Here is a 26,437-nt window from a genome sequence, read left to right on the forward strand (position 1 = left end):
GTTACTCTACCACGAATCTTCACTGCTCCCGAAAACTGTTCGAGTCAAAGAGCCGTTGCTATCGAGAATTTCGAACACGTCTTCATCCCAATACTTTGATCTCTGCTCGGCCGAGTCATCTCAATGATCTTGATTTCTGCATTTGTATTGGCATGTGCAGTCGGAAGGATTCAATCCACAATCGCTCGCCAAGATGTCTTGTTGAAATTGGCTTGCGACTAGCTCAGCATGCACGCCTTGTTGTGTTACTAGTTCGTTGATTTAGACCACTGTTCCCGACCTTTATCTGTGGCACGTGGTGTAGGCAGCAAGTGTAGCGCATACATTCACACGACACTATCTCTGCACAGATAAATTGGCTTTATATAATACACATCTTATAGCCTTTACTTCGCATCAAGGAAGCGAAGAACTTCTGAGTAGAAGGAACCGTCCCGGACAGCTTCATAAATCTTTGACACCCAAGATCCAATCGTCTTCTTCGGTCGCCCGTCAAGCATATTACCACATGGGGAATTGGCCACAGGGTGTTCAATCAGTCCACGATGGAACGGTACACCCAAGTGCTCGCGCACAAAGAGATAAGCCATTTTCGTGCCCTTGCCCAGGTAATTGGGAGTGATCTGATGCTGGAAGAATCCGTCTCTGTGGCTCAAGTACAATTGCAAAACGTAGTCACTAAAGGTTTGATGGCAATCAGCGATGGCCTTGACCTTGATGTCGCCAGTGATAGTGACCCCCAGCACGATCGCAGTAAGTAGAGCTTCTGTAGATCGCTCACAGCGCTCGGCAGCGTCCAGAGTACACGAGTGATACCATGCAGCTTCAAACGTCTTCCAGAACTGTGGGAAGAAATCCTCGGAACCGTCTTCGGCCGAGAGCAAGGCTCCAAGCATCTGTCTGGCTGGTTCTTCTGCTTTCATCAAGAAAGTCCGGTGTAGTGTTCTCAGATCCACGCCCTGGCAGCCAGTATAGAGGCAGTTTGCAACGATGAGCGACAACACTTCAACGGATTCCATGGTCTTCCTGGCGGATAAAAGGCCAAGTGAGTTGATCGCCTGGTTGTGCATCTCGGCGGACTGCACGTGATTGCTAACAGGATTAGCTAGATGGCCTAGCTCCGAAACGTAGGCAGCAGTGTTGACATCAATGCCTTTCAGGCAGAACGAAAGACTTGGGTCATCAGCGGCAAGGTTGGGTGGCAGGCCGTTGCTCAAATCGTGGTTGATCATCTCGCTAGTCTGACTGAAGAGCATCTTGCCGATGGACTGCAGGGCGAGGCGCGTTTTCTCGGTAGCAGAAGTTACTGCTGCAGCCTGGAAATTTGCGCCACAGTGGATGTCATTGTCGGCGACATTGACCACGGGATTATCCGAAGTGGAGTTTAACTCGACGTTCAGTTGAGCTCCAGCACTTGTTAAGTCTTCCAATTGGGGGGAAAGCCATTGGGGCGAGCTTCTCAGGGCATAACGTTCCTGAGCCAAACCTGCCTTGAACCGATCTTTAGTCTGCTCCAGTCCGTACATCATGCGTGAGCCATGGAGAAAATTGCGAATGTTCTGAGCGGCCTCGATCTGACCGACATGGGGTCTGACCGCAGCGATGAAAGGATGAGCCCACTCGTTGTTGGCAAACAATGCTTCGGAGGACAAGGCAGTGAGTAGCTGAGCAGCAATGGCAAGCTGATCAGCCTCGTAAAGAGCCAGTGTGGCAACGGCAGCTGCAGCTGCGGTGCCATTGATTAGTGAAAGTCCCTCTTTAGGTCCGAGTACTATTGGTTTTATTGATGCTTCACTCAAAGCTTGTTCGGCGGTCATGATCTTTGCTGTGCCACTCATGCCACCAACACGAACAAAAATGTCGGGATTTCCCTGAATAGCACCCGCAACGTATGACAGAGGCATCAGATCTCCAGATGCGGATATCGAGCCTCGAAGGGGAACGACGGGCACGATGTCGTGGTTGAGGAGCTGCATGATCGTGTCTACCACATCATGAGTCATGGCAGAGTGACCACGGATGTTGGCATTGCAACGAATAAGCATCATGGCCCGAGTCCACATGCTTGGCATGCTGTGCGACTCAAGGTATTCATGATGGCCGGAACCACTTTGAGTGTCCACTCCGGTAAGAACGGCGCTCTGGGTGTGTTGCATCAATGCTCTCTGGAGACCGAACAGATCTTGGGTTCGAGTGTCGGCACTACCACCAAAGCCTGTATTGACACCTGAATGTCTGATCAGCAACTCATCTTCACATCACGCAAGATTGGGACGGGCTCACCATAGAGGTAGTATCCGTTTGAAAGATAAGTCTGTAACGTGTTTACGCTGCTTTCGATACGAACACGCAGACCTGGGTTTGTCGTAAGGCCCAGATGGCAGCCATATCTGTGTAGCAAGCTGTCAGTTCATCGACCGTCTCTCATCGGTGCTAGGAAGTACCTGGCAAGGGCAATAACCGTGGCGATATCGAGGGATTCGCCATCGATCTGCACCAAACGCTGTGTAAGCAACTTATTCAGACGGGACCACGTCTTTACGGCCTGCTGGGCGTGAGGGGTCGGCCATTGCTTGTGTACATCGTACTCAAGAGAATCTGTCGAGCCGTTCGTGGTCGAGCAGTTTTCAATCGAGCCTTCCATAGCCACATTCGAAGTTGAACCAGTTGTAGTTGAGGCGCCCATGTTTACCAGCGCAAGTTCTTGGATCGTGAGATTAAATGCTGTAGCCAGTGAAGTTTATTGATGAAGGCCGACACTGGAGTATGGATGGCATATATACCTTGTTCTTGGGACGCAGAGACCATCCTTAGCATTGACCTTTTCCTGCCAACACGAGCACTCATCTGGGTCACTCGTTATCTACCAGTGCTTGATATCAAGAGTGGAATGTTTTCGCCTCATCGATAGAGTGACTCGCTTAGGTACTCTACACTATCTCGTATGATGCAAGCTCGTGTTCATGGCAGTACGGCAAAGACAAGTCCTTGTTGGAAATTGACCTGTCACTGCTACATAAGGGGGCCTAACCCTAACTGAAATTAATCAACCTTCTTACCACTCATTACTCTGCTTAGTGTCACCTTTCAACAGTCCTCGAGTGACCTATCGGCACTACGTTCCCCTATGTACATATCTAGCCCCAGATTAATGCTACTTTAGAGCATACCATTACAATGGATTCCAACATTCCAAAAAAGCTTGTAGATTGTCGGACCAAACATGCCGCGGATATGTAGGCGTTTAGTCGCGCGGAGCAAATATATTGCTATGGTGAGTGACGGTGGAGCCGCCGAAGCCCCCCACAGCTTCGCCAGCGGTCAAAGCCGCAAAAGGGATTTAGAAAATCAACACAAGTAAGAAAAGGCTATTGCACAGATTTCTGGAACCGACTCTTCAGACAATAGACACCTTGCACAACGCTCATCCAGGGTACTCTGACAGGCCCGGTTGGGAAGGCGGAAACGCCAAGATCGCAAAACTTGGACAACATTAATCCAGGACCTATCTGCAGATAACTGCTGACCGGTTGAAAATGATCAAAAACAGGGTCAAAAGGGCAGTCATCGTCCAGCTTCGCGAAACCTGGAGATCATCTGGAACTCCCATCAGGCGACTGTGTTATTAGCTCCCGTACGGAATTATCATTCACCATGGGGTGGCGGTGGAGAAGTCGTGAATCCACTGTGGTAGGGAAATCTGCCAAGCCCACCAAAGCTACATGTTTCAAAGTCGAATCGGGAAGGCCGATGGAGCCCCAACGTGTCAAGACTTGCTGGATTTTGGTTGTGCAAGATCTCTAATCTCTCGATAACAGTGGTTGCGTATGGCCCTGCATAACACCCCGGTTTTTAAATGAGCCATGTAGCTAGGCGTTGCAACAAGCATCGTACACGCGGGCTCGGCAAGCGCCGCATCCGTCTGAACCTCCTTATCAAGATCTAACTTATTTGAGAGACTCGGCAGTCGAACCACGCGTCTCTCCACGCTCAGGTCTCAACTCCTACACCTCGACTTCTTCCTGGCGTGCGTGCCCACATTGCCATTTTGTCCTACTACACAGCCACCGCTATATCACCGAGCCGTACAACTTTGTCACAAAGTTCATACTGACATGTCGACCGTTGATTCCCACTCGCCACCCCTTGCAGGTCGCACAGAGAGCGCGCCTCTGTTGGGAGAAGACTTCGCCACGGTGAATGCGTTCAACAAGCGCCGACTATCGTGGCACATTTTGCTGCTCATATGTGTCTCAGTCGTCGCGTCTGACTTTGGGAACTATCTCTCCTATGCACCCAGCATCGAAATCTATGAGTCTATCATTTGTGAGCAGCTTTATGGCGGTCGACTTGCCCAAGGCTTCTCCGTAGTTGAAAGACTGCTTTGCAAAGCCCCTGATGTACAGAACGAGCTTGCAACCATCAACTCGTGGAAAGATACCTTCGACCAGCTGCCTGGTATATTGCTGGCCGTGCCTTATGGTTTGATGGCCGACCGGGTCGGACGCAAACCAGTCTTGCTGCTAAGTCTTACGGGCCTCATTTTTGAGGAGACTTTCATAAGATTGGTATGCTGGGAGAATAAGATTATTCCGTTGCGAGCAATATGGGCGGCGCCAGTCTTCCAGCTCATTGGCGGAGGGCCTCAGATTGCGACCTCCATGGCATACGTGATGATTACCGATATATTCCCTGCGGACAAGCGGTGAGGGACCCTTCTCAAGAATATTGCTAGACTTCTTACTGACTCGCATCTTCTTAGAGCTTCCGTGTTTTTCATCATGGGTGCTGCCATTCTCCTAGGCGAGATATTCGCTACTCCTCTCAGCGCTTTCTTGATGTCATGGAGCCCATGGATACCATCACTATCCGGCTTGGCCATCCAGATACTCGGGTTCTTCGCCGCGACAATTGTGCCCGAGACACTTCCAGAGCAGTCTGGACTAGTCCATCGAACGCCTCCAACGACTGATCGGGACGACGACGCGCCAAATGAGAATACCCGACAGCAGCATGGCACACGCAACTGGTCCTCCATGCGGGAGACTGTCACAAGAGTCTTGCCAGATGCAAACATGACATTCATCTTGATCTCGTTCCTCTTTGCCAGTATCGGGAGACAGGCTGTCCAGTTCATCTTACAGTATGCCTCGTTGAGATTCCAGTGGACTTTTGCGAGGGCTAGTGCCCTAATCACCATCAAAGGCTTGGTAACTTTTGTCGCACTATTGATGGTGCTTCCTAAGATTTCGACACTGCTCAGCAATCGCACCTCTGCCGAGAGGAGCGATTTTCTGATTGTGCAGGGAAGCGTTTGGCTCCTCTTCGTTGGTTCAATACTTATGGCTCTGGCTGCTCGGCCCGCTCTGTTCATCATTGGTGTTATCTTACTTGGGTCAGGATGGGGCTTTTATTCTGCTCTTCGAAGCTTGGCTGCTTCCTTGGTGCTTCCCAACCGAATCGGAGTCGTCAATACATCCATCGGCCTGTCACAGAGTGTCGGCACCATGATCGCCGGTCCCCTCTTTGCTACAGCGTTCAGATATAGTACCGGTCTGATTGGCGTTTGGCAAGGTCTCTGTTATTTGGTTGCCGCTACGCTGTTTTTAAGTGCGGCTTGTACTATCTATTTTGTACAACTCCCACGTCTATATACACGGTCATGAAATCCAGATGGATGTTCACATCGTCAATGCCATGATATTCTGTGCTATCAATACTCTCATCCCAGCCGTAGACATAACGACTCTCACTGGCCTGCCGCCTACGCGAAACTTATTTCGCTTGTATCTACGCATCCACAGTAAGCTTTTACTCACCCGTTTATGTGCACATCCGCATGTCCATCTGCTTGCCTCTCTGCTTGCTCTTCACCGCTTCCGCGAATTCTGATGCGCTCGCCAAAACGCATCACGAACCATGTACTGGGCGTCAATGCAAGCGCGATGAAAGCCAGAAGGCTGTTTCCCCACCCTAAACCCAAAGACGAGTAAAGCTTCTGGCCACCCAGAGGCAGGAGTGCTCCAACTAGACTGCGCAAGAGATTGACACCGACCATGGCCGAGGCAGCGTGTACTGGGAATGCCTTGACCATGTAAGCCTGAATTGGCTGAAAAACAGACATCATGCCGAACCCGAATATGCCCAATCCCACCAAGGGAACTACTGGGTGCGCTTTGACTTCGGCCGTCCATCCGTACCAGAAAAGACCAATTGGTATAAGAACACTGCCAACGGCCGTTGGCCATAACCAGTTTTCCGGCTTCAATGTCTGTTGGGCTTTTTGTCGTTGTTTTATCACCTTGTCGGATGCAGCTCCTACGGTGAAAACTCCTGGATAATTTCATGTCAGTAGTCTGTTTGACAAGTGATGCTTGCGGTCTCACGTACCGAGCAAAGTGCCTATAGCTTCGCCGAGGTATGTTAAGCCGGACTGCCCAGCAGAGAAATGGTATCTGTCTTGGTAGACGTAGGAAAGAGTGGTGAAAACAAGATACAGATATCCGTAGACCACAGCTGATTGCGTACCAAGAATCCATATGATTGGCGAGCTAAGAAATAGAGTGGTTGGACGAGCGAATGCTTCCAGGATAGCTCTATGTGAGGTGGTCTGAGTGCCTGGGTCAACTCTATAGTTACAATCTCCAGTCTGTCGTCTTATTCTCTTCGCTTTCCGCTCAAGCAAGATTGGACCATAAGTCTCACGAAGCAAAAATGGTGAAATGATTGTCAATAAAGCCATCTTTGTACAAGGATATGATCAGTAAGTGTGGCCTTGCCAAAAAGGATGCTCTCCTCTTTGAAAACGTACTGGTATGGCGATCACCCAGAATATCCATCTCCAACCAAGCGTTTCACTCAGGTAACCTCCAGCAATTGGGGCAAAACTCTGTATTAAGATCAGTCCAGAGATACGAGAGTCTCATAATGACGCAGTACTCACTGGAGGTATCAGAGATCCTAGTGCCCATATTGCCATTGCCATGCCTAGGGACTCGGATGGCATAAGATCACTGACCGAACCCCCTCCAAGAGCAAGAGGGGTAACTCCTGAGAATCCAGAAAGAAATCTAAAGGCAATCAACATGGACACGTTGACGCTGCATGCGCAGCCTGCAATGCTTCCGAGAAAGATGATGTTGCCGCAATTGTACACCTTCGCGCGCCCGTAGTGCTCTGACAAAGGAGAAGCGAGCAGAGGACCGAGGGCCGAGCCGATAACATAAACGGAGACTACAAACGATGATAGCTTCAAATCGGTGGAGTTGAGAGACTTCATCATCATCGGCACAGCGGGTGCTAACATGTCTGAACTTAGCGATCTGACCGAGGCATGTCGTTAGCTATGGACTCAATTCGTGAGAGCTTACTTACGTGATCATGGTTAACAAGGATATCAGGACAACTTGACCCCAACGAAGTGCTGGCGACCAGTTGATTGGATTTTCGAGATCCTTGTCTCCATTCCATGACACTCTGTAGGAATCTCTTGAAGCAGTGTTCGAGAGACTTGCACCCTCATGAGGTGGAACCGCAATGCGCGATGGCTGCATAGGGATAGCCACAAGAGATATTGCATCCTCTGTGGAGTCGTTTGCCATTTTCGAAGTGTAGCCTGACTGAGTGGAGCAGCAAGTTTTGCGCAAATTATGGTTGAAGCTCGATCGGTCAAGCGTTGTTAGGCGGCACCTTTATTTGACAAGGCGAGCAGTTGCGGTCCCAAATCGCTACCCGAATACTATTCACCTACTGATAAGGGCTCCATAGCCCTAGTGTAGGCGCCAAGCGGAGATGGACCGGGGGACTTCCGACCACATAGTGGAGAACGCCGCGCGGCGATAAGCTTCTGGCGAATGGAAACGACCGAAAGCTTATCTTCGGTTAGGGTTTACTAGAAGCACTGAGCATCCGATTGGCCAGTGTCTCCCAGTTTTGCTGCATACGAGATGACTACGTTTCTTTGACGGAAAGTAGAAGGAGGTGTATACAATGGATCAGCCAGTCCAGAATCACCTACTCTTAGTAGCTAGTAGCATGCGAATCAGTCATCTCATATTCTGCGGCACGCGAGACTACTTTCCACCCCAACGGGGAATCTTGTTGAGTGAAGATGGCGAGATGATTTCGGGCATCTCAGGCAACGTATATATTCCAAGGACTTACAGAGTGAGCATGAGCAAACCACTGCAACACAGCAACATGACTGAGCAATTTTGGAAGTCGGCTTTTGCGGACTTTGAGACTACCTCTTATCCTTCTATACCGATTGATTATCATGCCAAGCCGCAAAGACGCATTTCTCATGAGATCCGAGACCTGGACTATGCGTTGGCTACCACAGTCTACGTCTCATGGGCGTTGCTTTTGGCTCAATACACGAATGCTAATGATATTGTGTTTGGAGTATGCCTGAGCAAGCACGAGTCTCCCACCCACCGGATTTTGCCAATGCGCATAAAGCTTGACTGGAAGTCGGACGTCGTCAGCTGGATGAAAGATGTCGCACGGCAAGAAACATTCTTACAGACTTTGGAGGACGATATCGATCTGCGTCACATTGGGCTTTGCAGCATTGAGGCGCAAGAGGCCTGCAATTTTCGGACCTCTGTGCTCGTATGCCGAGAAAGTTCTCCGCATCTTCAGGTTAGTCTTCAGAACGCCATGCAATCTTTACTCCTAACACGAAAGTAAACATTGTATCTCCAGTGTTTGAAGGCTTTAATCAGGGGAACTGACAAGACCATCCATAGGAAGACGCCTTTCCAGACATTAAACACGACCACTCCGTGATACGTCTGCTTTGTGTCTCTAGACCCCATCAAACTTGCAGACTCTCGCTCCAGTTCGACGATGAGATTGTCGAAGCAAGACAAGCCCATCGCATGCTTTTCCAACTGGAAAACCTCATTCAGCAGTTCAGGAGGCCGGAGCCCCAGACCAGGATCATCGATATCGATCCTCTCTGCAAGGAAGACAAAGTCACATTGTGGGCTTGGAATAAACTACAGCCAAGGGAAAACTCTACAACCATACCCGAATTCTTTTCTTCCCAGGCCTCACAATTTCCGAATCGAGTAGCTGTCCATGCCTGGGACGGCAAGCTGACGTACGCCGAGCTTGAGCAACAGTCATCACAGCTAGCTCGTGTTTTACTCGCGAGGGGCCTCGCAAACACCGGTCGTATTGTCCCTGTGTGTTTCGACAAAACAATGTGGACCACGATCACTATCTTGGCAATCTCCAAAACGGGTTCCTTGTTCTGCCTTCTTGACCCGTATCAGCCGCCGGCACGCTTAAGCTGCATCATCGCTGAGTTGCAAGCAACAATCGTCCTTGCCAGACCAGAGACCACAAAGTTGGCGCAATCGCTGTACCACGAAGTGGTGATTGTTGATAACCAGTTATTACACTGTCAACATTCCTTATCAGATAGATTGCAGCTACTTCCTGGATTGTTGCCAGACAATGGCCTCTATGTGGTATTCACTTCGGGCAGCACTGGGACTCCTAAGGGAGCAGTAATATCTCATGCAAATCTAAGCTCGGCGGTTGCACATCAAGCTTGTGTGCTTGGTTTTAGCAACTCTCGCACTTTCGACTCATCGTCATACAGTTTCGACGCATATGTCTGCAACACGTTTCACACAATACTTACAGGTGGTACTTTGTGTGTTCCTTTGGAAAATGATCGAATTAATAGACTGCAATCAGTCTTACAAGATATGGACGTCGAGCTTGTACAGTTGACACCGTCGGTGTCTTGTCTGCTAAATCCAGAGGCGCTTCCATGCCTCCACACGCTCATCTTGACTGGAGAGAAGATCAGTCGCACAGTGCTCGAGCCTTGGCTTGCCACAAAACGGGTCCGAGTCATCAATGCCTACGGCCCTTCGGAGTGCACGATCATGTGTGCAGCCAACACCAACATTACAAGCATGGGAGATGCAACCAGCGTCGGCTTTGGTCTTGGAGCTACACTTTGGATTGCCGACGTCAATAAGGTCACTCGGCTAGCTCCAGTTGGAGCTGTGGGTGAGCTGCTCATCGAGGGCCCTATTGTCGGACAAGGGTACCTGGGTGACAAGCGGAAGACTCAAGAGTCTTTGGTATCCGTTCCGGAAGGATTCCTCTCAGGCGAGTCTCTTGCGCCTGTGGGCCCACTTTTTCGCACCAGAGACCTCGCTTGCTACAACGTAGATGGCTCTATCTCCTTCATCGGCAGAGCTGATACTCAAATCAAGATCAATGGCCAGAGAGTGGAAGTAGGCGAGGTCGAGTATCATCTCGGACGTTATCTGCCTGCTGACCTGCAATCGATCGTTGAAGCCTTACAATGGCCATCGGGAAGAAAGCAACTCATCGCTTTCTTGTTCGACAGCGGTTCTAGGTGGAAGCCGAAAGAACTTCGAAAACTAGCCATTGGGTCTGCGGATGTACTGTCTGACCGCCTACCGAAGTATATGATACCCTCGGCGTTCTTTCCTCTGTCCAGTATACCTATGACTGCGACAGGCAAGATTGACCGGAAGGCAATCAGAGCCATGGCCTTACAACATCCAGATCGATTGCTGGACGTGAACAACGGCCTATATTCCGGGTCCGACAGGAAATCAAAGACTACGATGACTAAGGAGCAAAAGATTCTGCATCGTCTCTGGGTCTTGATCATGAATCTTGAGAGTGTTGAATTAGCCGACAACTTCTTTTCGAGGGGTGGTGACTCTCTCGCGGCCATGCGTCTAGTCTCAGCGCTGCGGTCAGAAGGCTACGAGATGCTGACTGTTGCTGATATCTTTTCGCAACCCCGTCTTTTGGATCTTGCGTCGTTACTCGAGAAGAGCCATAACATACCAAAAGATGTTCATGACAATACCGTGGCCCCCTTTCATCTCCTCCACGAGGACGATGAAACGGTTGAACAGATTCGGAGAAAAGCAGCCGACCTATGCCGCTGTCAAGTCCATGAGGTTGAAGACATCTATCCATGCTCGCCCATTCAAGAAGAGATGATTACGCTATCCGCCCGGGATCCTATCAATTTTGTCACTCGCATTCCAATCAAGCTCCCTTCTGATATAGATACACAGAAGCTCTACAGAGCTTGGGATACTGTAGCGACATCGATTCCCATCCTTCGAACACGCATTGTCGATCTCAAGCTTCAGGATGATTCGGTATCGAGGCTTCTCCAGGTGGTCCTAAGCCTGCCTGTCTCGATTACAGAGCACTTCGGAGGGGAGGTATCGATGGGCTTGGGCGACTCACTCTTTCGTGTTGGCATCGTTAATGACGGGTGCAGAAGCTCTCCAGGTAGCCGGCCATCATCTCTTGTGTTCATTATGCATCACTCCATCTACGATGGTTGGTTCCTAAATGATCTTGGCGAGGAACTCATGAGAGAGTACGTTGGCCAGCCTAGAGGTGGTATTGGTCCTTACCGAAACTTCATACAGTACATCTCGTCCTATGATCGAGAAGCGGCATCTCAATACTGGAGGCGGAATCTCAGAAGCATCCGAACACGCCAATTTCCAAGGACGCCTGGTCCCCACTATAGACCATGCGCGTCCACAGTGCTCGAGCGGCCAGTCATCCACATGGACTGGTCTGGTGAACATGGAATGACGCCCAACACGATATTACAAGCGGCGTGGGCAATGGTCCTGTCAAAACACTCCGGCGCAGACGACGTTGTGTTTGGCGCGACGTTGCTTGGTAGACAAGCGCCTTTGAAAGGAATCGAGCGCGTTGGTGGTCCGACGCTCGCCACTGTACCTGTCAGAATCGCTTTCGATTGGGAGTCGAGCAGTCCTCTTGAACTTCTGCAATCCGTTCAAGCTCAGTCATCTGAGATGATTCAGTTTATGCATCTCGGGATCAAGAACATTCGTCAACTCAGCTTCGATGCGGAGCAAGCTTGTCATTTCTCGACGTTTCTAGTGGTGCAGCCAAAACAAGACATCTCCGATACGAACTTTTTCGGTCTCGGCACTGGCAAGGATGACATTGAGGCCTTCAACAGCTACTCGCTAATGCTGGAATGCTCACTGACCGCTGATGGACTTGTGCTGAGAGCAAGCTTCGATGAGAAGGTGATCGGTATCGCCGACACCACAACGCTCCTGTCCGAGATGGAACGGGTCACTACGTCACTTTCCATGCCGGAAAAATACCAGGTTCTTCTGGATATCTCGATTCTGACCGATAGCGAACGAAGGAGCATCGTGAACTCGAAGATTGAAGGGCAGCGTGCTCAGATTCGGGAGACTGAGGTCCTCGTGCAGAGTTGTCTCCCTCAAACGATATCTGCTTTTATTGATCTAGTGGACTCGCCAGTGATTGGAGATCGACTTGTCGCATTTGTTGACGCGCAGAACCTATCCTCTACACAGTATTTGGAGCTTCTTGCCGAGTTGGACGGGGAAATGATGAATCATCTTCCCCTCCATATGCTTCCTAGCGCATTTCTGATGGTAGAAAGTATCTCGCATAGCGAAGATCCCGAACGAACACGGAGCAGCCTCCATCAGCTGGCCCTCCAGGCGGCTAAGAATGATTTTGTCCTCCGATCCACTCTGGTCAGTCACAGCCAATCTGACCAACCATCGACGGAATCGGGAATCATTCTACAACAGCTATGGAGTTCCGTTCTCGACGTTGACCGAAACGCATGTGGAAATAACACCTCATTCATAGCTTTGGGTGGCGACTCCCTCGCCGCCATGAGATTGGTAGCCGCTGCGCGAACAACTGGTTATACCTTAACTGTCGCAGAGATTTTCCAAAAACCCCTTCTGGTAGACATGGCGGCAAGGATGAGAAGCCATATTGAATCACCAGAGATGCTCCCAGCATTTACCTTACTTGATCAATCTGTGGACAAGCAATATCTTGCTCGAGTTTGTAATGTCGATCCTTCCGCAATCGAAGACGCTTACCCCTGCTCACCACTGCAGGAAGCCATGATGGCGGGTACTATGCGGTGGGCTTGGAAATTCGTAACTGTCGGTGTCACCAATCTATCTGAAGAAATTGACGTGGAGCGACTGAAGAGAGCATGGGAAAAAGTATCATCTATGACACCGATTCTTCGCACGCGTATAGTCGAGCATGCTGGCACAGGTCTTTTACAGGTAGTAGTAAAGGCGCCTGTTCAGTGGTCGACTTATCGGAAGATTGAAGACATCCCTGACACTCCCATGGGAGTCAACGATCCTCTTCTGAGATTTGCGCTCATTGGCGTCCCAAAAACCGACAGTCGATTCATTCTTCGAACCACCATTCATCATGCAATCTACGACAGATGGTCTGCTTCGCTCGTCCTAGAAGCCGTCGAGTCAGTGTATCGACAACAAATGGCCGTCCCAAAATCGATCCCATATAAAGTCTTTATCAATCATCTCATGAAGGACATCGATCTGGATCAAGCGAACCAATTCTGGACGGCGTATCTATCTAACCTCGATGCTCCCCAGTACCCGCGTCTCCCTGACCCAAAGTACAAGCCACACCAAACGGGAGTTCAAAAGCACCGAATTCCGAACATCGACTGGAGTGGCGACTTCACCTCGTCCACGCTACTAAGAGCGGCATGGACTATAGTCGTCTCCCAGTACAGCGGTTCACAGGATGTGGTGTTCGGATCAGTCTTGATGGGCAGACACACATCTTTGCCTGGCATAGATAGGGTAGCTGGCCCCACCTTAGCAACCGTTCCCATGCGGGTCAAAGTGCGATGGGACTCCTCCAAGCACGAGTTTTTAGATGGGATTCAGTCACAAACCACGAAGATGATCCCTTTCGAGCACCACGGCATTGACAAAATCCGTCGACTCAGTCCAGAAGCACAACAGGCTTGCGAATTCCAGTCTCTTTTGGTCGTTCAGCCTCTCGATGATACTAGCAGGGGCAGTCCCGCGTTTAGCTTGCAGCTAGATGGTGACGACAGTACCGAATCTGACGCCCACGCAATAGTGATGGAAGTCAGTCTGCTTGACGCAGCCGAAGGAGTTGCCACGTCGCTGAGCTTCGATGGTGCAGTACTCAATCAGGCGCAAGCACAAAGTATGCTCACACAATTCGAGCACGTTCTTCGACATATCTGTGACCGCAGCTCAGATACATCAACAATTGGCGACCTCGATCTCCTAGACCACAATCAACGTTGCCAGATTTGGGCTCGTAATGAAACGGTTCCCCAAGCGATCGACTCTTGTCTTGGAGACATCGTCGCTGACAGTGCAAGAAAGCACGCTGCGGCACCTGCTATTCACGCTTGGGATGGGAGTGTGAATTATTCCCAATTCTATGGGTTAGCTGAGAGACTGGCCTACCAACTCATTCATGTTTACGGCGTGAAACCAGGCAAGACTGTTTTCGTCTGTTTTTACAAGAGCGTGTGGGCTCCCGTTGCGATGTTGGCCACAACTCTTGCCGGTTACACCACAGTGTTACTCGATCCTTTGCAGCCCATTGAACGCTTGCATAACATCGTGCGGCAGGCCGGCCCTGGCCCAGTCCTAGTGCCTCCGTCCGCAATGACCAAGATAGACACTCTCGGCCCATTGATTGTGGTCAGCGAGAAGACCATCATGGCGCTTCCTACATATACGAATGATAAGTGGAAGCCATGTATCAATTCAGATGACGCGCTTTATATCATCTTCACATCAGGCAGTACAGGTGCGCCCAAAGGCGTCATAATCACCCATGGGAACGGTTGTAGCGCGTTCATGCATCAGAGCAGAGTTTTTGGCCTACATCCTACGTCTCGCGTATTGGACCTTGCTTCCTACAGCTTCGATGTCGTTTGGGAGCAATTTTGGATGGTGTTCTGCACGGGAGCCTGCTTATGTATCCCATCCGATGATGATCGCAAAGACAACATAGCCGGAATGATTCGCGATTTTGAGATCAATTATCTCGACACCACCCCTTCACTTGCCAGGACTATCGACCCCTCTAGTGTTCCCACTCTGAGACATGTTGTACTAGGCGGTGAGCCAGTAGATGTTGATGACGTTACTCGCTGGGGCGATGTAGAAGTCCGCAATGCGTATGGACCAAGTGAGTGCACGGTCACAAGTACAATTGCACGTTACCGCGAAGACTTCACAGCCATTATCAACATTGGTCGGCCTTGTGGACTCAATGCTTGGGTTATCAGCCGTGTTCAGCCCTCAGAACTTTGTCCCATCGGTGCCGTTGGAGAATTGTTTTTGGAAGGCCCCTTGGTCGGAAATGGCTATTTGAACAACGAAACGAAAACAAAGGCTTCGTTCCTCCAAGACCCTCCTTGGCTCCCGGAGCAGATCGCGCAGCAGGGATCTAGACGGAAAGGCAGATTTTACCGGACTGGTGACCTGGTCAGCTGCGATCATCAGGGAATACTGAGATACCTTGGGCGCATCGACACGCAAGTCAAGATACGGGGCCAACGCGTGGAGCTTGAGGAGATCGAGCTCCATGCACGCCGGTTTATGGGAGCAGCGGTCTCAGTTGCTGCCGCTGTGAGTGAGATCAAAGTGTCGTCACATAGAGTGCAAACTCTAACACTGTTCCTTTGTTCGGCTGGATCTACTGAATCTAGACTGCCGATCGACGTACAGCGACAATTGTCAAAGCATCTCGCCCGCCATTTGCCGCCGTACATGGTACCATCGAAGTATTTCACAGTTAGCTCACTGCCCAAGACTGCATCTGGCAAGCTTGACCGGAAATCTTTGCATGAGCTTGGAGCTCAATCAAGATTTGCGGCAAGCCAGGAGAGCAGATCCATAATTGCACCAACGACGGAGTATGGCAATTTGCTAAGACACTTGTGGTCACAGATTCTGTGCACTCCAGAGGAAAAAATTTCCGAAGATGACAGCTTCCTCGATTTGGGTGGCGACTCGCTGGCAGCCATTCGCTTGGTCGGCGTTGCTCGGCAGCAAGGCATACCATTGTCTGTGGTCATGATCTTCAAATATCCTCAACTTGGAATGCTAGCCGAACATGTGACAGGATCAAAGAACTGTATTGTCGAGTCAAGGCCTGACTCTTCTCTCTCTCCAAAACGATCCTTCCATCTCCCAGACGTATCAGATGTAGCGAGAATCTTGTCTGTTGCTGCGAGAGAGATCACGAGTATTCTTCCTGTCACAGATTTCCAACAATACGCAGTTGCATGTGCCTATGGGACTCCACGAACTGAATGGAACTACTTCGAAGTAGACTTTGGATCGAACGTTGATCATTACAAGCTGAAGAATGCTTGTACAGAGCTCCTGCAGCACATGGGTATCTTTCGGACCCTCTTTTTACCTTATCATGATCGATATGTTCAAGTACGGGTCGACACTCTAGATTCTCAAGTATCTATGGTGGATGTCGATCAAAACTTGGATCGTGAGTGCGAAGCTATCTGCCTTCAAGATCTTAGCGAGCCTATCTGCCCAAGGACGCCCTTCTCCAAATTTTTCATCGTGCGCAGCTGTATGCAAGATACGACCAAACTGATCCTCCGGATGTCACACGCCCACTACGATGGCTTTAGCCTAGCGCGACTGGCAGATTGTATTGGAGCGCTGTACAATAAGCGTCCGCTCCCAGTCACCACATCGATCTCTAGTTACATCGAAACTGCCCTCCATCACAGCGATGAGTCCTACACCCATTGGAGAACGGTTTTACAATACTCGGCCCCTCCTCTGAGGCTGTCAGATGATATGCCTTCTGCGGCGAAGAAACAGAAAGCTCGATTCTACGTTCAGGATATCATATCTGATTTGTTTCCAGCTAGAGGTATCACCACCGCCGCGCTGTTTTTAGCTGCATGGGGCATGGCATTGTCCAAAGTGACCCGCGCGACAGATATTGTGTATGGGCGTGCTGCCTCTGGGCGGGCTTTGACATCCTCCGATGTCCTACATGAGAACGTAATGGGACCATGTCTCAATCTTGTACCTACGAGGCTACGTCTTCATGGTCTCCAGACAGCTTCTGACATTCTACAATCAGTCCAGAGACAGCTCACCGCTTCCATCCCTCATGAGACTGTGGGGTTCTCCGAGATTGTCCGCAATTGTACGGACTGGCCGGTTCAAACATCCTTCGAGTCTGTGCTATACTTCCAGCGACTCGAGTCTCCAAGGTGCCAAGTCGGTGACAAATATGTGGAGCTTCAGCCTATTCACTTGGACCGAGCTGACTCACTTGAACCGCCTCGAGTGAATATTGTTCCTCGTGGTAAGGGAGTCTTTGTTTTGGAGCTATCATTCCATGAGTAAATGTGTACTAGAGAAATGGGAAAACAGCTTCTACACTATATGAAGACATGGCTAGAAGAGGCATGCGTTCGTCGCGAAGGCCGCTTGCCTTCAGTAAGCAAGGGCAGTCAGGAAGAAATGGGCGGTATCGGCGAATGAGAGTCCGATGGGACGCTTCAACTAGGAGCAGTCAACAGATCTTCAGGAGGGGAAGGACAGAATCGGGTGCCGCAGTTGTCGTATTTATATTTGTTCTTCGGGTGTTTTTCCAATTGCGACAGATACAGGAGAATGGTATTTGCAAGGGCTAGAGGAAGCACTCACTCCGAGGTTACCGCTTCAATCATGGCTCGTAAGGCGAGACCGCACGTCTTCCGCTTATCACTTCCGCTGGCCCGTTTTCCTTTACAAGGTATATATCCTCATGTCTTACACCAAATTTGCCCTCGAGGTAGATTCCTGGCTCCGCAGTGAAAGTCATACCAGGTCGGAGAAGTGTTTCATGGTTGCCTTTGTTGAGATAGGGAGATTCATGTGCTAATGGTGTCAGTGAAAAAGGAAAACACACTCGAAAAGGTCCACACGAGCATACCCTTGATTCCGATACCGTGACCCAAGCGATGGGTGAAGGTCCCTTTGTAGCCTGCATCATCAATGACCTTCCGGGCCGCGATGTCGACACTAGCAGCTGTTGAATTGGGCATGAACATCTTCCCAGCTTCGGTCTGGGCTTGCAAGACGATATCCCACACTTTCAGCTTCTCAGCATGGAGCTCGCTGTTATTTATTTCTGGTCCAGGAAGACGAAGCAATCGACGAATGAGAGACTTCTTGGGAGGATCAATGAAGAAGCTTCGGCAGACGTCAGACGAATAGCCCAAGTAGTGGTATCCAGCGTCAATCAGAACCATCGTTTCGTGGGTAAGGACTTTGTCTCCAGTAGCAAAGCCACCGTGCGGAAGAGCTGCATTGCTGTCGAACAAGACGATATCGAAGAACAGATCAAATCCGATAGTCTTCACGGTATCATCAAGGATCTTGATAACGTCGTTTTCCGTCAGACCTGCCTCCAGACACGGTCGCATCGCTCTGATACCCTCAATAGTACCTGTATTGACGGCTCTGAGAAGTTCAACCTCAGCAGGTGTCTTGGTCTGGCGAACAGCCTCTACCTCACCACCGAGACCGACTGTCTTGAAGCCATTTGCGTCAAGTCCGCGGACGAGGAAGTCACGAATCTCCTCGTCGACCATAAGCGTGGCATTAGCGTCGGGGAATAGACCATCTTTGAGCGTGCGGTAAGGGTTCCAGTGTTCTTCCCAGACAATGATATCGAGTTCGCCTTCTGATGGGATACCGAGCATTCGCACTCTACCTTCTTCGAAGTGCGGTGACAAGAAGCTGGTCTTTGCTTTGACTTCTCCAGTAGAAGCATTGACAGAAGGCTGAACAACCATCAAGAATGGTCGTTCTTCTGGCTACTACATTGTCAGGTCAACGAAGTTGGAGGTACGGAACAGGTACAGTACCTCCCATGGCTCCCATTGCGGCTGGGAAATGTTGGCATAGTACTGGAACGTATAACCAGGCTCAAGGACAAACCCATCAACACCAGATACATGTAAAGCCTTCGCTAGATTGTCGCGTCTGTCGAGAAACTCCTGTGCTTCAATCGGGCGTGCATTCTCCAGGAAATAGAGGTCTTTGTGAAAGTTTTCAATCGAGCATTGCTGCACACGGTCGAATTGTGACTGTGACGAAAACGGTTTCTGCTGATTTCGTCAGCAGTGTCTTGAGGTCTACGTGAAGACGGGTCTTTCTTACGATGATCCATGTCAAATACAGCGCGACGACAACAGCGGCGGTCCATATCCTTGACAGCGAGCGGGGTCGCTTGCCGATCTCCGGGCCCAAGCCTTGTTTGCTCTCAAACTCGTCTTTCATCACAATATTCTGTGTATACAATGAGGAATGTGCGTAAGAGAAGTTGGTACCAAGTGTCGATTTCCTAAGGACATTGGATAATATTGACATCTCGAGCTTGTCTTCGGCGGAGAACCGCCGCTCAAAGCCGAAAAAGGCAAGAGATCGACACTGGAAGATAAGGATAATACCACATTATCTTATCCGGAATTTGGCCCCCGACATATACATGCGATAGGGCGAGACAAAGGAATATGTCGGCATATGCTCTGGCCTATCCGGCAAGATGAATACGCTGTCGAGAAGGAGCTGTGTACATATCGACTTGAATGCCCAGACCCACATTCGGTGGCTCCTTGGATTATTCTCACGAAAAAGAAGCTCACCATCATGACTTCACTGGATATGTCGCCGCATTCGCCAGAGGAGCATGCTGTGCAGAGTGGTTCAAAGGCGAATGGCTCGAAGAATGGAGCGCTGGGTGTGGTCGAAGTAATGGACATTGAGGAAGGAGAAACTCAAAAGAGCTTCTACAGCAAAGGATCTGTTGTGATGATGGTCATTCTCTCAGGTCTTGCTATCGGTTCTGATGGATAGTGAGTTGAACGTATTCTTGAGAAAAATTACATGGTTGACATTCTCAGCAACGCCGCCGTCATCGGAAACGTCGAGCTTTTGCTTGCCATCCTCTACCCAGAATCATTGACAAGCTCGATCTATACCCGTCTCTCGAATGCTTTCTTGATAGGCATGATAGTAGGCATGCTGATGTTCGGTGTCATTGCTGACCAACTTGGCCGAAAAACTGGCGCCGTCGCAACGACTGTTCTGCTTGTCCTCGGTATTGTGCTATCAACCGCGGCGAAGGGCACTGATGAGACTGGAATGTTCTGGATGCTAATCATCGCTCGTGGCATTGCTGGTGTCGGTGCTGGTGGTGAATATCCAGTCAGTGGAGCTGGTGCGACCGAAGCGACCGACGAAAGTGCAGGTATGCGCAAACACCGAGGTTTCATGTTTGCCATGATTGCGGATCTATCAGCTAGCTTGGGATATGTCTTCGGAGGCCTGTTAGTAAGCCCAAGGTACAGACAGAGTGAGCCAGTCTTGCGCAATTGACCAGCGTTGATAAAGTAGCGTCCAGGACGTAACTTTTGCCAGCGTCGACCTCAATTTGCGAGCTGGCTTGTTACTTGTTGAACCAGTACCACTATCCTGTTCTTCCAGAAAACTGTACTGATTGTACTTGTATCGCAGGGTTCCGCTACTGCTTTTACTCTGCGTCAACCAAAGAGAGGATAAATACGATATTGTCTGGCGTCTCAGCTTCGCTTTGGGTTTGATCCCGCCTGTCTCGATCTTCTGGTTCCGGTACAAGATGGCTGTTTCTACTGCCTATCGCAAAGCATCAATGAGGAGACAAAAGGTTCCATACCTCCTGGCCATCAAGCGGTATTGGCGACCACTACTCGGAGCATCATCGACTTGGTTCTTGTACAACTGGATCGCTATCCCTTTCGGTATCTTCTCTGGAACCATTACAAACAGAGTTAACGCAGGAGGCTCGCTCATTACCAATCTCGGCTGGGGCGTTGTGATCAACTGCTTCTACATCCCTGGTCCCTTTATCGGCGGCTATCTCTCCGACAAGATCGGTCGTCGCAAGACCATGGCACTGGGCTTCGCGATGCAAGCGATATTAGGTTTTGTATTAGGAGGAGCATATCACAAGATTGTACCCATATTCCCGCTCTTTGTGGTCATGTATGGCGTATTTCTCACACTCGGCGAAGTGGGACCTGGCAGCACGTTAGTATTATGAACATGTTCTCAGAGAGAGGATGTACTGACCAAGATGTTGCATTTAGTGTCGTTCTGGCATCTTCAGAAAGTTTTCCCACCGCAATTCGTGGACAAATGATGGGACTCTGTTCGGCAATCTCGAAGGCAGGAGCAGCGATCGGAACACAGGTATTCACTCCCATCACTGCAAACGCAGGCGACCAAGGTGCCTTTCTGGTCGGCTCTGCGTTTGCTGTCCTTGGTGCTTTGATAGCATTCTTCGTCATTCCAGACGTAGGGAGGAAGCTGGAAAATGAAGACGAAGCCTGGAAGAGATATCTGGAGGAAAATGGATGGGTTGCTGATTGGGGTGACAACGAAACACAAGATCCCAAGGGCATAGTCGTTAATCAGCATGTCTCATGAGCGTTTGCCTTCAGAGGTAGAATTGAGATACGACACCGATATGTAATGTCCGAAGCGATCTTCAAAACACTGCCAGACTCACTCATCACCTGGCGCCCCGCGCACATTTGCAACCACAGCAGCATTGACCGAATCTGGGAGTAATCCAAGAGCCGTGTGGAACGCATAGTTATTCCATCCAACCACTTTAGCAGCAGCATTCTCTCCAAACGCGTCCACCGCAACCTTGGCCACATCAGCTGGCTGGTCAACGCCAACCTTCTCGATCAAGCCTCTTCTCTCGCCATGACCACTGCCATCGAGATTCGTCTCAGTCACATCAGGCACAACGCAGGCAACTCTGACACCAGTATTGCGATGACGTTGCTCCTCCCGAATGGCCTGAGAAAAGGAGAGGACAAAAGCTTTGCTTGCGGCGTAGACCGCTGTATAAGGAACAGGTTGATAGCAAGCCGTCGAGCCAATATTTAGGATACCACCTTTGCGTCGTTCAACCATGCCGGGCAAGAAACGAAGACTCATATCCACAACAGCACGAACCAGAAGATCGACACTAGCCAGGGAGGTATCAGTTTGGATGTCTCCAGCAAAGACATATTTCCTGCCGAATCCAGCATTGTTGACGAGGATATCCACAGTCCAGCCCCATCCTTGNGGGAGATATTACTTAGACATCCCGAGTCTCGGTTCTGCTAAGCCGACCGTTTATTAGAGGTGTAGCAAAAGACGCATTGCGAGCAGTTCGATCTAGGTTTCTTTAAAGCAAGGTTGCGCCATTGGAAGATCGACGGTAGCCCTCCTACATCTTAACGGGCCTAACTATACGCGTATAGCTGTTAACCCGTCGTACCGTCCTTGCCGACGTTACTTATTTTGTAATTCACGAACAAGCAATCTCTAGTCGTGGAATCTTGGAACGAGAGAGAATTTTCTTAGCCCTTTGCTCTTATCTATCTAAATCTACGGGATAGAACAGTTTCGCTGCTCTAGTTTCTAACAATGGCTCTAAGCATATCGCTGTAGACCCTACATTACTAAGAATGACGTACGCCTTGATATCCGCTCGCCATATTTTGGACAGGCGGCCCAAATGTCGAAGGAACTCCGACGACTCCTGTTCCTTCTTCGGATACTACCTAGGCTATAACGCTAGCCTTTCGGTCCTGTTTCTCGACTTTGTTGTACTATTATCCAATTCTCTTTGATCGCGCTCCTCTTGATCCTCTGTTCCTAATCCATGGTTCTTCCGTGTTGGGCACCGTACTTGTCAAAGAATCTGAGACCTGGATAACTCCTCCCTCTAGGGGCTGCAGAAACATATTGAGACATGAAAAGATGACCAGTGGCACCAGTTGATTTAGAGGGCATGGAGAAGCCCGATTCCGTAAAGGATATCTTCTGGTGAAAGTGGTACAATACTGATTTGACCATGAGACGAAGAATAGAGCTAGATCTATACATCCGCTCTACAACAAAGGTTGATATCAAGACAAAAGTTTTGTTTGCTGTTGTAAACTATCTAGATGTTTCTATGCCGATGTACAAGGACATCCTGTCCGCCAAACAGCTGTAACCTCTTCTAAGATTCAAGACTGCTTTTGCGACATTGGTCTAGTAAGAGTAGTCTTTGTATCGTAGAAGATCTCCCCTTTGACACAGGATCTATGCTCTTTTCTTTAGTAACACAATTCGCAAAGTACGATAATTCAGAACAAGATGTTCAAGGAAGATTGAAGGACAAGGTAATATGATAAAAGTTTTGACATGAATGAGAAAAGAAAAGACATTACGAGATTGGTTTAATCTACGCCATAACGATGATGATGTTTCAGATGACAAAGGAAAAGGAAACTCCACCAAAACAGCACATCTAAGCAAGCGCCTTCAAATCCTTCGAAGTCAATGCCAAAGGATTGCACTGACTGACTACACCACCAGTCATGATGAATCTCAACTCCGGATCAGCAATAAAGCTAAGATCAGCCGTGGGGTCCTTGACCTGTGATATACAAGTGAAGGGTACAGAGCATGATACCCTCAGTTATGTGCGCTACGATAGCAATAGCCCTGCGTTCGTGTCATTCAACACAACCACTACTGCTTCATACAACGGAACAGGCAGCTTCTCGATCACTGCTTTCTGCCAGGGACAGCCAGGTGGTCCATGGCCAGCTCTAAATCTCGGCTTCAACAACGTCAGACTACTAGCTGCTTACGACCCCACCGAAGTTGGAGCAGCTCTGACTTGTGGCTTCAAACAAGCCAGAGACACGATTCAATCTGCTACCCTCCAGCCTTATTGTTCATCACTCCTGTCTTACAGCACGCCAACAACTACCTTGACTGAAGTCATAAGTACCACTTTGACTTTGACACAGACTGTGAACATGGCTAGACGGAAGAGAAGTATCATCACTCCCGCACCGAAAGCTGTGCCCGACATCCTGAGACCTCGACAACTCGATGTCCCAGCAAACTCCACAATGCCAACATCGAGCACGATCGACGGAGCCCCGAGCGCCCTTGCCACCTTTGCACCCCAAGATGTCACCAACGCATGCAGTGTAGAAGCCTCCGCGGTATCCACAACAGTGACAGAAACAAGCTCTACCACCACGACCCTCACAGCCTACGCGACCGAGACCAAACTACCATCCCTCTTCATCCTCGCTTCTTCTGGAAACAGAGGCTTGTTCATCAGTCGCGACGACTCCGGCGCCGTCAAGTTCACCTCCGACTCCAACGCCGCCCTTCCCTTCTACGTCGACGATAGCAGAACTCTCCACTCATGGCACGATCCTAGCTATACACTCGTCGACCGCTACGAACCCAACTCGGGCACAGCAGACAACAGAATTTACATCGAAGCCCCTTCCTCGGCATCATACCCATTGACTTGCGGTACCAAAGGTCGCACAGCTGGAAGCTATTTTGTCAATTGCCAGAGCAGTGGACCGCCGAATGGAAATCCTGTCGTTTACGGATTTGGATGGTGTCCTTCAACGCAAGGTTTGTATATGATACCCAATAATTCTAACGTGAGGTGTGGAGGTGGATATGCGTTTTTGGCGTTGTATTTGGTCGCTTATACGGGAAGCCCTTGATCAGGACGTGAAAGTCGCTACTTTCTTTCTTATGTATATATTCTCTATCTTTTGATTTGACCATTTTCTCTTTTTTTCCGTACATCGTTGGCTTACACTCGCAATCGTCTTTTTTCACTGGCTTTGCTTCTTCTTCCGGGCTATCTTACGTGATTTGTAGTGTTGCAGACGCTTTCGTGCATATAATTTGCATAATGGCGACAGCTTCCGAAGATGCCAAGAAAGGCCACCCTGTCTCGGATGCGCTCCCTCCCAGATGCATGTATCACCCTGTTCATTCCAGATTAGTTCTGATGAATGACTTCTCACGACATCCACACCAAACAGCTCATACCCCTTGCGGGGTAAATAGCTTGAGAAATTCATCAAATCAGATCAAATTGGAAAAACACTGTCTTGCCCCAAAGAGGCGGCAGGGATCATTGACCTCGAAGTATGAGGAAAATGTGACAACGACGAGCACATTTTGAAAATACAGATAGATCTGAAGGAGAAGCTGTAATCATTGCGACCGGAGGTAGTATAGACTGTATGTTCTTATCACGGCATGCAGGTAGGAGAGCGCGAGAGGGTGGTTCGAACGGGCATGCAATTGTGTGTAAGCAGAGCCTGTGGAAAAGCTTGCACGTGTTGCGTTATCTGACGACCAGCACACATGCGGTTAAGTGAGCGCGATGCGAGCCTTGTTTGTATCGAAGGGGAGAGGAAGATCGAGGTTCCTAATTTGCAATGCTGACTAACCGAGGATATGCGAAGAATGCTTCACTTGCAGTCCAGAAAACTACCTACGATATTTGCTGGAAAGCGGAACGTGTCATTCGTGTCCACGGAGTAGAGGAATAACGATGGGCGCGAAGTGGTTGGCAGTTGACATGCCTTGTCTAGCTCAGAGTAGACTATGAGCTTGCAAGAGTGTGGCAGTCGTGGACACGGCTGACGGCACAAGAACAGCATGGCCGGGGAGCATATGTTGAGGGATGGAAGTTGAGATAGGAGTTGTTCAATGCCCAGATGGGGATGTATTGAGCGTTGATGAACAGCCATCTAACCAGTTGTGACCTCCCGTGTTCTGGAGCGTTGTTGTACGATGTCCAATGACGGTATGTAGCAGGGGTTATGGCAGTATGGTGGGTAGAAGCGAGATGTGATGCAGTTGATTGCGAAATGAACAATGCGGTTCACCCTGCAGAAGTTCGTACCGCTCCGTCGGGGAATGCGGCCACGTCCTGGAAAACGCCACGAGACCAAGTGGCGTGTCTATACTTGATAGCCGACACATGCAAGATGGCGGACGGCATCCTGATCCGACGATTGAGAGTCATCACTCGGGTCCGCATGTTCACGACACATCGCACGCACAGGGCTGACGCGACGGCAGCCTCTAACCAGGAACCAGGCCTTGGTAAACCCAGAGTGTTCAGTCGGGCATGTTGATCACAACGGTAATGGAGCTATGCGCTTGGAAGCAGATGATCACTAAACCAGCGTTGAGGTGGGAAGGAGGGAGGGAGGATATTGTGGAAAAAGGGAGTGTTGACTTGACAGACGCGTCTATTGGTTGCGGAGAAATTCTGCCACGACCCACTCGGCCGAATTGAGGGAAAGAACGTTTGAGAATCCTTCTTTCTTCCGTCCCAAGATCTCACAAAACAAAGCCCAATGAATCGTGAAGTCTGATCGTCTTTCGTAAGATCGTTCTATCTGACCTGAACATGAGACACTTTCGAGAAGTCTGAGACATGCTTCAAAAAAGAACGACATGGCCTGATGGACTGTCAATCCGCAACATTCCGCCAAGCCTCGCGACTTCTGCCTTCGTTGAGCATAGGCTTCAACAACAACAAGCGGCGGCATCTTTTCCTATCGATAGGTCAACTGTTTCGTGTAGAAGATATCGGGTTGAACACCTCTGGCCCACAATCGCTTGAATAGCCCAAAGCAGTGTCATGTTGA

At 49.7% G+C, this 26,437-nt stretch overlaps 8 protein-coding genes across 8 annotated transcripts; 4 read left to right on the forward strand and 4 right to left on the reverse strand.

Annotated features, from left to right (window-relative positions):
- Positions 1-386: 386 nt before the first annotated feature.
- On the reverse strand, positions 387-2,644 carry M438DRAFT_313462 (phenylalanine ammonia-lyase; the record flags this gene model as incomplete). Its single annotated transcript, XM_029902556.1, has 3 exons — positions 387-2,227; positions 2,284-2,390; positions 2,445-2,644. The coding sequence occupies 3 exons, from the start codon at positions 2,642-2,644 to the stop codon at positions 387-389; spliced, it is 2,148 nt and encodes a 715-aa protein (XP_029762980.1).
- Positions 2,645-4,115: 1,471 nt separating this feature from the next.
- On the forward strand, positions 4,116-5,666 carry M438DRAFT_268765 (MFS general substrate transporter; the record flags this gene model as incomplete). Its single annotated transcript, XM_029900282.1, has 2 exons — positions 4,116-4,705; positions 4,763-5,666. The coding sequence occupies 2 exons, from the start codon at positions 4,116-4,118 to the stop codon at positions 5,664-5,666; spliced, it is 1,494 nt and encodes a 497-aa protein (XP_029762981.1).
- On the reverse strand, positions 5,569-7,553 carry M438DRAFT_313466 (MFS general substrate transporter; the record flags this gene model as incomplete). The annotated part of the gene is made up of 5 exons (XM_029902557.1): positions 5,569-6,333; positions 6,391-6,742; positions 6,812-6,889; positions 6,944-7,322; positions 7,375-7,553. 5 exons carry the CDS (start codon positions 7,551-7,553, stop codon positions 5,816-5,818), a joined length of 1,506 nt encoding a protein of 501 aa, XP_029762982.1. The 3' UTR covers positions 5,569-5,815.
- A 646-nt stretch (positions 7,554-8,199) lies between these two features.
- M438DRAFT_388642 (nonribosomal peptide synthase 11) lies at positions 8,200-17,270 on the forward strand (the record flags this gene model as incomplete). The annotated part of the gene is made up of 3 exons (XM_029909021.1): positions 8,200-8,551; positions 8,755-13,520; positions 13,629-17,270. 3 exons carry the CDS (start codon positions 8,200-8,202, stop codon positions 17,268-17,270), a joined length of 8,760 nt encoding a protein of 2,919 aa, XP_029762983.1.
- Positions 17,271-17,476: 206 nt separating this feature from the next.
- On the reverse strand, positions 17,477-19,205 carry M438DRAFT_291453 (Creatinase/aminopeptidase). Its single transcript, XM_029901746.1, has 4 exons — positions 19,074-19,205; positions 18,779-19,018; positions 17,842-18,727; positions 17,477-17,786 (listed from the first exon to the last, which is right to left on the reverse strand). The coding sequence occupies exons 1-4, from the start codon at positions 19,191-19,193 to the stop codon at positions 17,593-17,595; spliced, it is 1,440 nt and encodes a 479-aa protein (XP_029762984.1). The 5' UTR covers positions 19,194-19,205; the 3' UTR covers positions 17,477-17,592.
- A 462-nt stretch (positions 19,206-19,667) lies between these two features.
- M438DRAFT_372440 (major facilitator superfamily transporter) lies at positions 19,668-21,380 on the forward strand (the record flags this gene model as incomplete). The annotated part of the gene is made up of 4 exons (XM_029908344.1): positions 19,668-19,768; positions 19,817-20,242; positions 20,430-20,981; positions 21,041-21,380. The coding sequence occupies 4 exons, from the start codon at positions 19,668-19,670 to the stop codon at positions 21,378-21,380; spliced, it is 1,419 nt and encodes a 472-aa protein (XP_029762985.1).
- A 78-nt stretch (positions 21,381-21,458) lies between these two features.
- M438DRAFT_268199 (NAD(P)-binding protein) lies at positions 21,459-22,034 on the reverse strand (the record flags this gene model as incomplete). The annotated part of the gene is made up of 1 exon (XM_029900234.1): positions 21,459-22,034. A coding segment is annotated over one exon (576 nt), but the record flags the coding sequence as incomplete, so codon positions are not given.
- Positions 22,035-23,320: 1,286 nt separating this feature from the next.
- M438DRAFT_352894 (uncharacterized protein) lies at positions 23,321-24,484 on the forward strand (the record flags this gene model as incomplete). Its single annotated transcript, XM_029906822.1, has 1 exon — positions 23,321-24,484. One exon carries the CDS (start codon positions 23,321-23,323, stop codon positions 24,482-24,484), a length of 1,164 nt encoding a protein of 387 aa, XP_029762987.1.
- Positions 24,485-26,437: the final 1,953 nt, after the last annotated feature.

Source organism: Aureobasidium pullulans (assembly GCF_000721785.1).
Source record: "Aureobasidium pullulans EXF-150 unplaced genomic scaffold scaffold_4, whole genome shotgun sequence".
In the NCBI taxonomy this organism is placed as follows: Eukaryota; Fungi; Ascomycota; class Dothideomycetes; order Dothideales; family Saccotheciaceae; genus Aureobasidium; species Aureobasidium pullulans.